The sequence below is a fragment of the Neoarius graeffei genome, chromosome 22, assembly GCF_027579695.1.
Source record: "Neoarius graeffei isolate fNeoGra1 chromosome 22, fNeoGra1.pri, whole genome shotgun sequence".
In the NCBI taxonomy this organism is placed as follows: domain Eukaryota; kingdom Metazoa; phylum Chordata; class Actinopteri; order Siluriformes; family Ariidae; genus Neoarius; species Neoarius graeffei.
Window position 1 is genome coordinate 55,666,680 of NC_083590.1, and position 13,355 is coordinate 55,680,034.

At 40.7% G+C, this 13,355-nt stretch overlaps 1 protein-coding gene across 1 annotated transcript in view; it reads right to left on the minus strand.

Moving 5' to 3' along the window:
* Positions 1-2,803: 2,803 nt before the first annotated feature.
* Positions 2,804-13,355, minus strand: part of tuft1b (tuftelin 1b) — a 37,464-nt gene continuing 26,912 nt past the window's right edge. The window contains exons 8-11 of the mRNA XM_060904987.1: positions 12,075-12,180; positions 9,823-9,906; positions 8,607-8,698; positions 2,804-3,316 (exon numbers count right to left, since the gene is read on the minus strand). Coding sequence (XP_060760970.1) covers positions 3,244-3,316; positions 8,607-8,698; positions 9,823-9,906; positions 12,075-12,180 — 355 coding nt within the window. The 3' untranslated portion in view covers positions 2,804-3,243. The remainder of the gene's footprint in view (positions 3,317-8,606; positions 8,699-9,822; positions 9,907-12,074; positions 12,181-13,355) is intronic.

The following is a 13,355-nucleotide window of genomic DNA, read 5'->3' on the forward strand; positions in this document are numbered from 1 at the left end:
ACTACAAAACCTGACTATTATGAGAGCTAAATATGATAAACTGACAACTGAAAGAGTGGCTAAGAGTTTCATGTGGACTAAGCAAGCATATTATGATCAAGGAGAAAAAGCAGGTAGATTACTGGCCTGGCGAATTAAGAAAACACAGGCTGAAAGGACAATTCATAGTATTAAGTCAAAAACAGGTAACTTTTAACGATTGACCGCACAGAGATAAACGATAAGTTCAGAGAGTTTTACAAGCTGTTATACAAATCAGAATATAATGGAAATGAAGAAGCTCAGAACACTTTTCTTGACCAGTTACAATTCCAGACGTTATCAGAGGAGGATAAAGCAATACTTGATAATCCACTAACAGTAGAGGACCTTTTAGAAGCTATAGGAGATATGAATAGTGGTAAAGCACCCAGACCAGATGGGCTGCCAATAGAATTTTATAAAGAATTTAATAGTCAACTGGTACAGCCACTTCTAGACATGCATAATGAATCTTATGAATTGGGAATGCTACCTGATTCGTTGAGATTAGCTACTATAACTCTTTTATTAAAACCAAATAAATCCCCAACTGAATGTTCCTCCTACATGGGGAATTAGTCTTATGGGATGTGACACCAAGATATTATGTCAGGCTCTTGCTAGGAGACTAGACAAATATTTACCTAATTGATAACTGATGACCAACAAGGTTTTGTTAGAAATGGACAGGGCTATCACAATATCAGACAGGTTCTAAATATATTATATGAGAAACACAACACTAAAGACACAGCAATGTTGGCTCTAGATGCATGCCAAGCATTTGACAGAATAGAATGGAATTATCTCCTGGAACTACTTCCAAGATATGGATTGGGTGAGTCATTCCTTCAATGGATTCGACTACAAATCCTACAGCACAAATTCTAACTAATAACAACATTTCAAAACCCTTTAGCCTACAGCGATCAACGAGACATGGATGTCCTTTGTCACCACTACTTTTTACATTAGCAATAGAACCTTTAGCTGTAGCGGTGAGAGTGAGAACACATGCGGGAATATCAGGCATAAGAATTGGTAAAAGAGACCACCTAATTTCTTTATTTGTGGATGACATATTTTTTTTTTTTTGACAGATTTAAAAAAGAGCATCCTGAACCTGACAAGGCTATTAGAAGACTTTGGAAAATTCTCTGGGTACAAAATTAATAATTCTAAATCTGTATTAATGTTTCTTAATGAGGAAGAGAGGGGAAACCCCACAATAACAACACCATTTACAACAACTACTGAAGAGTTCAAATATCTGGGTGTTAAAATTACTCTACAACTCAATAAAATAATCCCATCAAACTATGACCCTCTGGTAGATGAAGTCACCAAATTATTAAACCGATGGTCTAATTTACCCATATCCATGATGGGGCAAACAAATGTTATAAAAATGACAGTTTTATCTAAATTCCTGTACTTTTTCCAGACATTTCCTCTGCCATTACCAGCATCGTTTTACGATCATTTAACCAAGTTGTTCAGTCAGTTCATCTGGAACAATAGGAAAGCAAGACTTCGCCTAAAATTACTATACCAGCCTTATGAGAGAGGGGGGCTTCAGTTTCCAAATCTCAGGTGGTATTATATGGCGGCCCAGTTAACATCAGCTACACATTATTTTTGTACTTCACCCCCATCTTGGGTAAGCACTGAAAAAGAATGCTTACCCAAGGTTCTGGGTTCGAACCCAGCGGCCGGCGAGGGCCTTTCTGTGTGGAGTTTGCATGTTCTCCCTGTGTCAGCGTGGGTTTCCTCCGGGTGCTCCGGTTTCCCCCACAGTCCAAAGACATGCAGGTTAGGTTAATATGGGACGGCCTTGGGCTGAGGTGCCCTTGAGCGAGGCGCCTAACTCCCGACTGCTCCCCGGGCGCTGTTAGCATGGCTGCCCACTGCTCTGGGTGTGTGTGTGTGCATGTGTGTGTTCATTGCTTTAGATGGGCTGAATGCAGAGAGGGAATTTCACAAGTGTGTGATGAATAAAGTTGAAAAAATAAAGAATTGTCCTTACATAGTTATTTATATTCTTCAGATGAAAAAAGACTTAAAAAACATACAAAAAATCCCTTCCTGAAAAACACAATTTTAGTGTGGCACGCTGAACACAAACATATGGGAGACTCTCCAGTATTCTCCCAATTCACCCCCTATCTGGGGTAATGAACAATTCACACCTGGTAAAAAAGATGGGGGATTTAGATCATGGCATGCGAAAGGCATCCAGAGAGTGAAAGATTTGTATATGGATGGAGTGTTGCTTACCTCAATCAGTTATGTGAAAAATATCAAATTCCTCCAAAGCATTTTTTAAAACATCTACAGTTGAAAAATTTCATGTCATCCAGATCCAGACAGATTATGCGTGTCCCACCATTATCAAAAATAGAAGAAGTCTCCCTTGGGCGTATGGGAAGTCAAGGACCAGAGTAGCATAAACATAGAACTAGGGCTTGGTAACGTGAGACACAGGGTACTGTGCTTATACTTCGCAAAGTCTGTGTGTGTGTTTGGAGTCCTTATGTGTACATGCCGTGATTGTGCTCTGATTATCAACAGGTGCATATTGATTAGTCCTTGCAGTGCACACTGCATGCTCAGAGCGCAAATGCATGCGGATGAGTGATAGTTTGAGGTACGTCAAACGTGAACACGCATAGACGTGACGCTCCAAAATAATGCTGAAAAGGGAGAAATATATGGTATTTATGACTTCAGTGGGACGTCCTATATGATGTACACACATGAAAGACACAGAGTGATCTGTACATGACTTTCATTTAACTTTATTTGGACCCACAAAATTCATGATATAAATACAGAACTACATCATAATATATATAAAAATATTAACTATACAGCTTTTATTAACAGCAGGAGGTGTTTATATTTCACATTTAATATGGGACCTGGCAGGATAGTTAGGACTAGCGCTTATTTAACCAGCATTATTATATTCATACTGTGTACACACACACACACACACACACACACACACACTTCTATTTACATAGTTTGTAAATAGTTTAAACAGTTTTTGTCTGAACTGTGATCCTGTGTGCAACAAGTTATCATCATTAAAACAGTATTATTGATGAGTAGTGTTTATTTTACTAAAGACACTATTAAGCTGTTCTTTAAATGAGGTTGATTTCTGTCTGTACAGCAACATTGTGTAACTGCATGCCTCACGTTCCTCTCTGTATCTGCTCAGGACTTGAGCTCGATTACTTTGATGAAGGGCAGAGACTTGTTTCCAGCTCTCGTTGGTGTCAGAGTCTTGCTGCAAACCAGAAAAATGGTTTTCAAGTTAGCAAAAGTAAACAACTTCTCACATTTAACACGTAAAACATGTTTTAATCATTTACAATCAACAGGACTACATACTGTAAGGTCTGTTGACTACAAACTATAAAAGATGTTTATAATGGTATGGTAAAAATCTTGAAAAATGGTATTGAAAGTCTCATCTCATCTCATTATCTCTAGCCGCTTTATCCTGTTCTACAGGGTCGCAGGCGAGCTGGATCCTATCCCAGCTGACTACGGGTGAAAGGCGGGGTTCACCCTGGACAAGTCGCCAGGTCATCACAGGGCTGACACATAGACACAGACAACCATTCACACTCACATTCACACCTACGCTCAATTTAGAGTCACCAGTTAACCTAACCTGCATGTCTTTGGACTGTGGGGGAAACCGGAGCACCCGGAGGAAACCCACGCGGACACGGGGAGAACATGCAAACTCCACACAGAAAGGCCCTCGCCGGCCACGGGGCTCGAACCCGGACCTTCTTGCTGTGAGGTGACAGCGCTAACCACTACACCGCCGTGCCGCCTCCTCCCAGATACCTAATGCTAGAAATGGACTTTCTCAAGCTCACCAGAGGATTCGAGTTACTGTTAAGGCATTTCAGAATATCACTGTAATTGAAACGTTAGTTGGGTTGATCAGATAAGACCAACATACAGGACTGAGAGGAAGGATACGCTTATGGTGGTGGATATGACATACTGTAGATGTGTACTGTATGTAGCAGGGCAGTTTTGCTACAGAAATGACCAGCTACAGTGATCTGCTAGCAGCTGTCGTGAGAAACAGAATTAGTGATTCAGAATCACATGTTGGGCGGCACGGTGGTGTAGTGGTTAGCGCTGTCGCCTCACAGCAAGAAGGTCTGGGTTCGAGCCCCGTGCCCATCAGAAGAAATGACTTTTGAAAAGACTCATGATGCTACTGAAGATGTTTGAGCAGTGACTTCAGCCAGACAGATTAATCAGGATGTCTGAGAGACTGTGCATGACTACTCAATAGTCTGCTGTTTGTTTTTTTTTTTACACCAGAATATGCACCCTTCAGTCATATGCAAAGGGTGGAAGAAGTCTGGAGACAGGTTCTTCACAGTAGATGAATTTTATTTGCAGACGTTCTTCACTTGCAGAAATACAGACGTAGTTGGAGTTCTGCTTCAGCCTCGTCACGCATGTAAGGTCCTCTAAAATAATACTGTATTTTATACTCCATATTGGACTGACCTATTTTCTATGTTAATTAACTCTATTTACCATAATGCCTTGTGGTTTATAATATTTTCACTGCTCTGATGTGTTATGACATATGGTAAATTCAGGCCAATCATATTTATTTGTTCTCTGTATTTTTATTTGAATTTTGTTATCAACGAATGATAATTTGTACATCATTAATGCCCGTGAAATTGCGAGCCCTCTCAACATTCTATCACCTCACGAGACATGCTGGGTTGGGTTGACTGGTAAAGTTATCAATTGGTTAAAATCATACTTAGAAGCTTCTTTGTTACCATGGGAAATTGGACCTCAACATCAATGTCCTTGACCTGTGGTGTCCCCCAGGGGTCGATCCTTGGACCATTACTATTCAACCTTTATATGCTCCCACTTGGACAAATTATCAAGAACAACTCAATTTTGTATCACTGCTATGCAGATGACACCCACATTTATTTTGCTCTATCACCTAATGATTATGCCCCCCTTGAATGTCTCTACCAGTGTATCAACCAAATCAACAACTGGATGTCACAAAATTTTCTCCAGCTGAACACAGATAAAACAGAAGTAATTCTATTTGGGGAAAAAGGATGAAAGACTCAGGATTACCACTATTCTTGACACAAAGGGGATTAAAACAAAAGATATGGTTAAAAATCTTGGTGTTTTCATTGACAGCGAGCTAAACTTTGACAGTCACATGAAAGCAATCACTAAATCGGCATTTTATCACCTAAAAAACATTTCCAAACTAAGAGGACTTATGTCAAAAAATGATCTGGAAAAACTAATACATGCCTTCATCTCTAGTAGGGTTGATTACTGCAATGGCCTTTTCACAGGCCTGCCAAAAAAGACCATCAAACAACTTCAGGTGATTCAAAATGCAGCGGCGAGGGTTCTCACACGAACAAAAAGAACAGAGCACATTACTCCAGTTCTAAGGTCCCTTCACTGGCTTCCAGTAAGCTACAGAATTGACTTTAAAGCATTGCTGCTGGTGTACAAATCTCTAAATGGTACAGGGCCCAATTACCTCTCTGATATGTTGCAGCGGCCGAACCCAATCAGATCTACCAGATCGCAGCAGAAAAATTTATTGGTAAAACCTGTTGTTAAAACAAAGTGTGGTGAAGCAGCTTTTAGCTACTATGCAGTGCAGCTATGGAACCAACTGCCAGAGGACATTAAAAATGCTCCTGCTGTTGGAAGCTTCAAATCTAGACTAAAGACCCAAGCTGTTTTCAGATGCTTTCTGCTAAATTATTAATATCGTCATCTTTACATGTTTTAAACTTTACTTAACTTTTACAGTCTCTGCATGTTTTAAACTTTACTTAACTTTCATTCTATTTTATTCTGCTGTTTTTACTGAACTTTTACTTCATTTTATTATTTTATTTCTACTATTGTTTAATTCTTATTATTTTTTTCTCTCTTCTTCCCCCTTTATTTTATGTAATTTTATTTTCTACTGTTTACTGTTTTGCTTTTACTTCTGTAAAGCACATTGAACTGCCACTGTGTATGAAATGTGCTATAGAAATAAACTTGCCTTGCCTTGCCAGTCCGTGTCAAGCCCTGGAAGAGAGAGGATCCCGTTTTCTGCAGTGTGTCACTACTGGTTTGGGGAGACTTTACAGTATAGCTTGTAGCTTTGTCCTGTATAAGTCGGTGAGCATTCGAAGGGACTCCTTGCTGTTTGTCCCTGTTTTTTTGCGCATTTTGAAGTGGTAAGGTTAACTTGGTTGTCCTGCTGTTAGCTACTGGGGTTAGCTGGCTAGCTAGCATGAGTTACTGCTACACCACTGGCGCCTAGCTGACTGCTCTTAGCTCTACATTACCGCTGAGGATCGTCATTCCCCCAAGGACTCCTCTCGTTTCTCCGGTGCTGGGCCCACCAGAGAGCTGCTGCTGGGGCTAACACCTGGCTAGGAGACCAGCCAAGGGTACCGCCTCTTGGGACTGCAGGGGGCCATCCAATCTGTTTGATCCGTTTGTGAGTAACGTGAATTTACACTTACACTGACACCACCACACACACGTTACCGCCTCGACCGGCGATTGGATGGGCATTGCAGCGGTTGCTGTCTTGCCTGCAGCTCAGGGAGTTGTGAACTAGTGCACCAACGGGCCCCAACAGCGCTCTTGTTTTTTGATTTGATACTTTTATATTTTTTTCTTTTTTTTTTAACTCTACTGTTTATGTAGCTTGTGCGGTTTTGATGGGCATTTTGGTTAAATCTCTGTTTATCTTAACCCACGTAATGAGGACTTAAGGTTTGATATCTGTAGGGCTGCAGCCATTTATTAGTTAACTTTTAAGGTGTTTGTTTTTGCCTACTTGTCTTGTTAACCTTACTTGTCTATTTAATCTTGAGCGAGAGACTCCATTTAACGTTTTGAGTGAAAACTGTTTACGCTCCTATCTCTCGCAGGTTTATTTTTGTTTTGTTTTACTAACTTTGGTCAATTCATTCCTCGCTTCTCAGGGAAGCATTTGTTATATCAATAATATTTCCTATTGCTATTATTATTGCTTATTAATGAATATAATCATTATTATTTAATTATATGGTGGCACGGTGGTGTAGTGGTTAGCGCTGTCACCTCACAGCAAGAAGGTCCGGGTTCAAGCCCCGTGGCCGGCGAGGGCCTTTCTGTACGGAGTTTGCATGTTCTCCCCGTGTCTGCGTGGGTTTCCTCCGGGTGCTCCGGTTTCCCCCACAGTCCAAAGACATGCAGGTTAGGTTAACTGGTGACTCTAAATTGAGCGTAGGTGTGAATGTGAGTGTGAATGGTTGTCTGTGTCTATGTGTCAGCCCTGTGATGACCTGGCGACTTGTCCAGGGTGAACCCCGCCTTTCGCCCGTAGTCAGCTGGGATAGGCTCCAGCTCGCCTGCGACCCTGTAGAACAGGATAAAGCGGCTACAGATAATGAGATGAGATGAGATTTAATTATTTATATCTTGGGTGTATTGGCTGATTGTTTTTTTAAACAATATTTGAATGTGCTGACGTTTCCACACTGCAGATAGGCTATTAGCTTTGCATTCACCACTGGTTTAATGCACTCATACACTATTGTTTATTTTAAATTCTGAGGAAATACACCATCCACTAGCTTCAAAGGTAAGTGTAGTATTTTCGCAGTGGAGGCACCGCGCTATTAAATTTATCATTCTTTAGATTTATTATTATTATTCTCTCTCTATTATACTTGTAAATGTATGGTTTCAGGAATCTCAGCCAGCTCATCATTCCACCGCTGAGAATTCAGGATCCTGTTGCGCCATTATTTATTATCATTTAGTGTAACTCTAAGTAGCCTGTACTGTGCTGGGTGACTAGCACTCGTTTAAAAAAAGGGGTTACACGCACCTTGTCTGCATTCGAAACAGGATGTCGCTGCCTTACTGCTGTAATAGATATTAGCTAGTTGGCTAACAGATGCCTCACACATCATATACACCAATCAGCGGGAAAATTAAAAATACTGAGAAGTGAATAACATTGATTCTCTCATTACAGTGGCACCTGTCGAGGGGTGGGGTATATTAGGCAGCAAGAGAACAGTCAGCTCTTGAAGTTGATGTGTTGGAAGCAGGAAAAATGGGTGAGTGTAAGGATCTGAGTGACTCTGACAAGGGCCAGATTGTGATGGTGAGATGACTGGGTCTGAACATTTCCAAAACGGCACATCTTGTGGGGTGTTTGCGGTACGCAGCGGTTAGTACCGAACAAAATTGGTCCAAGGAAGGACAACCGGTGAACTGGCAACAGGGTCATGGGTGTCGAAGGCTCATTGATTCACATGGGTCACGAAGGCTTGCCCATATGGTCCAATCCCACAGAAGAGCTACTGTAGCACAAACTGCTGAAAAGGGTTAATGCTGACACCTTTCTGTTTTATCCAGCGTTAACTTTTTCAGCAGTTTGTGCTACAGGAGCTTTTCTGTGGGATTTCATGTTTGTTTGCTTACATTCCTTTGGCTATCTAGGAAGTTGTAAAGTGGGTATGTGTGTGAAGGCTCACCTGTAGACAATCTGAGCTTCCTTCTCAGACTGAAAGGAGCTGGGTTTCTGATCTCCCAGACAGAACTCTATCTGGTCCTGCATCTCTCTGTTCTGTAGGTTAAGAAAGGAAATAATTTACTCTCGTGGATTAGGGATGAAAGAAAAACAGATCCAGCCTCAGACAGAAGCCGCCGGTTTCATTCATTTTTTCCACTTGTGCCACCTTGTTGATCACTGCTCACACCTGTTCCTCTTTCGAACCTATTACTCTGTGTTAACACCCATTTGTATCGTGTGTGTGTGTGTAAACAAACTGTGCTGTCCCACATCTGTGCCAAACTAGTCCATGTCCAAGCACATCTCACGTATGCCTTTTTAATTCGCGTCTGAATTCACACCAGCTTCTTAAAGACTATAATATAACAAATGATGGATGCCATAATATGATGATTTCAGCCTTCTATAAATAAATTCATCATATAATGCCTGCATGGTGTATGACGCATGGGCTCGCAGAAAAAGAGACTTGCTCAGACTGTTTAGAAAGAAATTAATTAACGTTTATATTCTCTCTGGATAAGAGAATTTTATCTTTAATTCTTACTGCCACGCTGAGAAACTAACCAGCAATTATTTTAAAGTGTTTGGATCAGTTCATGCCATCAGCCTCTTTATTTTATACATTATATGGCCGAAAGTATGTGGACATCTGACCATCACACTCGTATGTTTTTCTTCAGGCACACGATTGTATAGAACACTAAATGATCTCCAGCCCCTCATGGTAATATTGCTGTTATCGGCAGATGATGTTTTTCTTTTGGTGCCATCGACTGGACCTCCAACACACACTGGAATATTTCACTGCTGTGTATGAAGCAGCCAGGATGAAAATCAGCATGTCTAGGTCTGAGAGCATGGTTGAAAATGAAGATGCGGATGAAGCTCTCTGTTTATTGGTCAGTCTACACCCCAATCCTCAACACCTACGGTCATGAGCTGTAGGTAGTGACCAAAAGAATAAAGTCGTGAGTACAGGTGGGGGAAAGGACGTTCCTGCACAGGGTTACTGTGTTTATTCTCTGTCTTTGATAATGTGATGAGCCTCGGAGTGGAGTCTCTGCTCCTCTGAATTGCGAGGAGACGGATGTCCTAATGAACAGAGAGCCCAAGGCTGAGGTATTAGTTTCAGATCAAGTCTTAAAGAGACTCACAATATTGACACAGATACTAACCTCTGCCTCCAGAAAAGACACTTTTTCTTTGAGATCACAAATCACACGGTTTCTCTCCTCCATCATAGTCCGAGAGTTCTGAAGCTGGGGACACAATGTTTATGATAAATATTAATCACACACAGTACAGTACAATACAGTAGCATTCAAAAGTTTGGACACCTTCTCATTCAATGTTTTTCTTTATTTTTATTAATTAAAAGTCACTTCATGTCTTAAAGTAATGATGGATGTTTCTCTTTATTTAGTTGTTTGGTTCTTGACATAATATGGATTACTACATTATACGGCTACATGTTATACGACTATTTTTAGAGAGTATGTTTATTATTAGGATGCAGTGCTGCAGCACAGCAACCTATGGGCTCCCCTAGGGGAGCTTCTTCTTCTTATTCCTACGCAAATTTCGATTTCGAATAACTCAATAACCGTACGTCGCACACAGACAAACAATACATCAAAACGTGCGGCTCGATCGGACTCGCTATGCTATTACTTTTCTCTACAGAATACGATTTTTTCGCGACATAGTCGCGAAAAAACCGTCCAAAAAAACCCCATTCATTTCTATGGAATTAATTGAAAAAAAAAACACTTTTTCAAACATCCGCTGCTCTGGCATGCTTTCACCTAGAGACGTGATTCTAACTCACAAACGTAGGAAAACTTCTCCTCTGTGGATCTGGCATTCAACTTTTCTGCTAGGTTCTACACTTTCGGATCAGTCCCGGCTCAAACGCCATGTGGGTTCCGGGAGAAAATCCGGCTTTTGAATGGGTGTCTATTGCGTTACACACCAGTGAGGGTCGTTAAGCTTAGAGTGTAGACAGCTTGAAAAAAAAGCTCAAACTTTCTCGCTTAAACTCTGTTTTCAGCCACAAATTTCACTCTACAGACATGATTTTCTCAAATGTAGTAGGAAAACTTGTCCTGATTCACACAATGTGTCTACCTAAACGATAGGATTTACAGTTTTTGAATGAGAAGCCTCAAAGTGAGGAGAGCACAGGTGAGCGGCCTCACTGACTCCCATTATAAACGGGACAGAAAAGTCTCTCATTTTTAAATCGTTCTAGTGTCGTCATTTTTAACACGACAGACAAAAAAATACATAATTTTATTCAGGAGACCCTTCTAGCGCTCACTGTCAAAGAATTTTGTGAATAGCTGCTTCCGTTGTCGAGTTATTTGTCATTGTTCGAGGCCTGGTCCTTCATAAAAAACAGCACAAAACTCCATACCTTGTGTGTCTTAGCTCATTGACACCCATTATAAACGTGACAGAAAAGTCTCTCATTTTTAACACTACAGACAAAAAATTACATCAGTCTATTCAGGAGACCCTTCTAGCACTCACTGTGAAAGAATTTTGTGAATTTCTTTTTTTTGTGAAAAAAAAAAACAGCCTCGGTCGGCATGACACTTCACCTTAGCCGCCCACTTTATTAGGAACACTTCTGTTCGTACATACAAACTACAAACACTCTTCTTAGAGTTTAGAGTTTATTTTATTTTTAAAAGGGACAGTGCACAAATTAAACATTATCCTTGTGGTAAGGACAGATGTCTGTCCCAGGTTATAGCAGTGCATGCTAATTTCTGCCTGTAGTCACTTTGGTTATACTCTTGAATAGCTCTTCTTCATGACGGCTGCTGTCTCAATCACACACATAATCATTGCATTGAAACATCATTGCAGGTCACACATTCACGGCCAGCAAACATGCGTGACCGAATTGCTTCGCGCACTGCATCCTCTCACAATTTCCCCCGGGGAATTGTCCGGTCTAGTTTATTATTTACTGTTTGATCTCAAACACATTAAGAAGGCAAGAAACTCGTCCACTAATTAACGTTTGATGAGACACACCCGTTAATTGAAAAGCATTCCAGGTGATGACCTCATGAAACTGGTTAAGATAATGCCAAGAGGGTGCAAAGCATCATCAAGGGAAACGCTGGATACACTGAAGAATCTAAAATATCAAACTTTTTGGGGGGGGTTTCAACACTTTTTTTTGTTTACTACATAATTCCATACATGTTCCACGTGTTATTTTATAGTTTTCAGTCTTATAGAAAAAAAAAAGAGTCAAAATTCAGAAAAACCTATGAATCAGTAGAATAGGGGTGTACAAACTTTTGACTGGGACTGTATATAATAATGTAGAACCCCGTGTTTGTTGATAAAACGTCCATCCTAACTAGTTTGTATCTGGGGTCATGTCACTCTGAGAGTGTGTGTCTGTCACCTGCTCGATCATGTGTCTCACTTTCCTCTGCTGACTCTTCAGCATGTCATCGAGGTGATGGATTTTCTCCTTCAGAGCTGCCTGCTCTTTCTGCAGCTGTTTACATCTAGAACACACACACACACACACACACACTCTGCTCTAATAAGAGTTGCATAATTTTGATTCTGTAGTTTGATTATTACAACCCAAATTCTATAAAGTTGGGACGCTGTGTAAATTGTAAATAAAAACAGAATGCAATAATTTGCAAATCATGGAAACCCTATATTTCACTGAAAATAGTACAAAGACAACATATCAAATGTTGAAACTGAGAAATTTTATTGTTTTTTGGAAAATATATGCTCATTTTGAATTTGATGTCAGCAACATGTTTAAAAAAAAAAAGTTGGGACAGGGGTGTGTTTACCACTGTGTTGCATCACCTCTATTTTTAACAACACTCTAAATGTTTGGGAACTGACGAGACTAATTGCTGTAGTTTTGAAAGAGAAATGTTGCCCCATTCTTGCCTGATATACAGTTTCAGTTGCTCAACAGTTTCGGGTCTCCTTTGTCGTATTTTGCGCTTCATAATGTGCCAAATGTTTTAAATGGGAGACAGGTCTGGACTGCAGCAGGCCAGTTTAGCACCTGGACTCTTACTACAGAGCCATGCAGTTTTAATATGTGCAGAAAGCGGTTTGGCGTCGTCTTGCTGAAAGAAGGAAGGCCTTCCCTGCAAAAGATTTTGTCTGGATGGCAGTATGTTACTCTGAAACATGTTTATATCATTCAGCATTAATGATGCCTTCCCAGATGTACAAGCGACCCATGTCATGTGCACTAATGCCCCCTCATACCATCACAGATGCTGAATGCTTTTGAACTGTGCACTGATAACAAGCCGGATGGTCCCTCTCCTCTTTAGCCTGGAGGATGTGATGTCCATGATTTCTAAAAAGAATTTCTACTTTTGATTCGTCAGACCTCGGGACAGTTTTCCACTTCGCCTCAGTCCATCGTAAAAGAGCTCGGGCCCAGAGAAGGGGGCGGGGTTTCTAGATATTGTTTATATCTGGTTTTAACTTGCATTTGTGGATGCAGTAATGAAGTGTTTTCACAGACGATGGTTTTCTGAAGTGTTCCTGAGCCCATACAGTGATTTCCACTCCAGGCACGTGTCTGCCTTTAATGCAGTGTCTCCTGAGGGACTGAAGATCACAGGCATCCAATGTCAGTTTTCAGCCTTGTCTCTTGCATACAGAGATTTCTCCAGATTCTCTGAATCTTTTAATG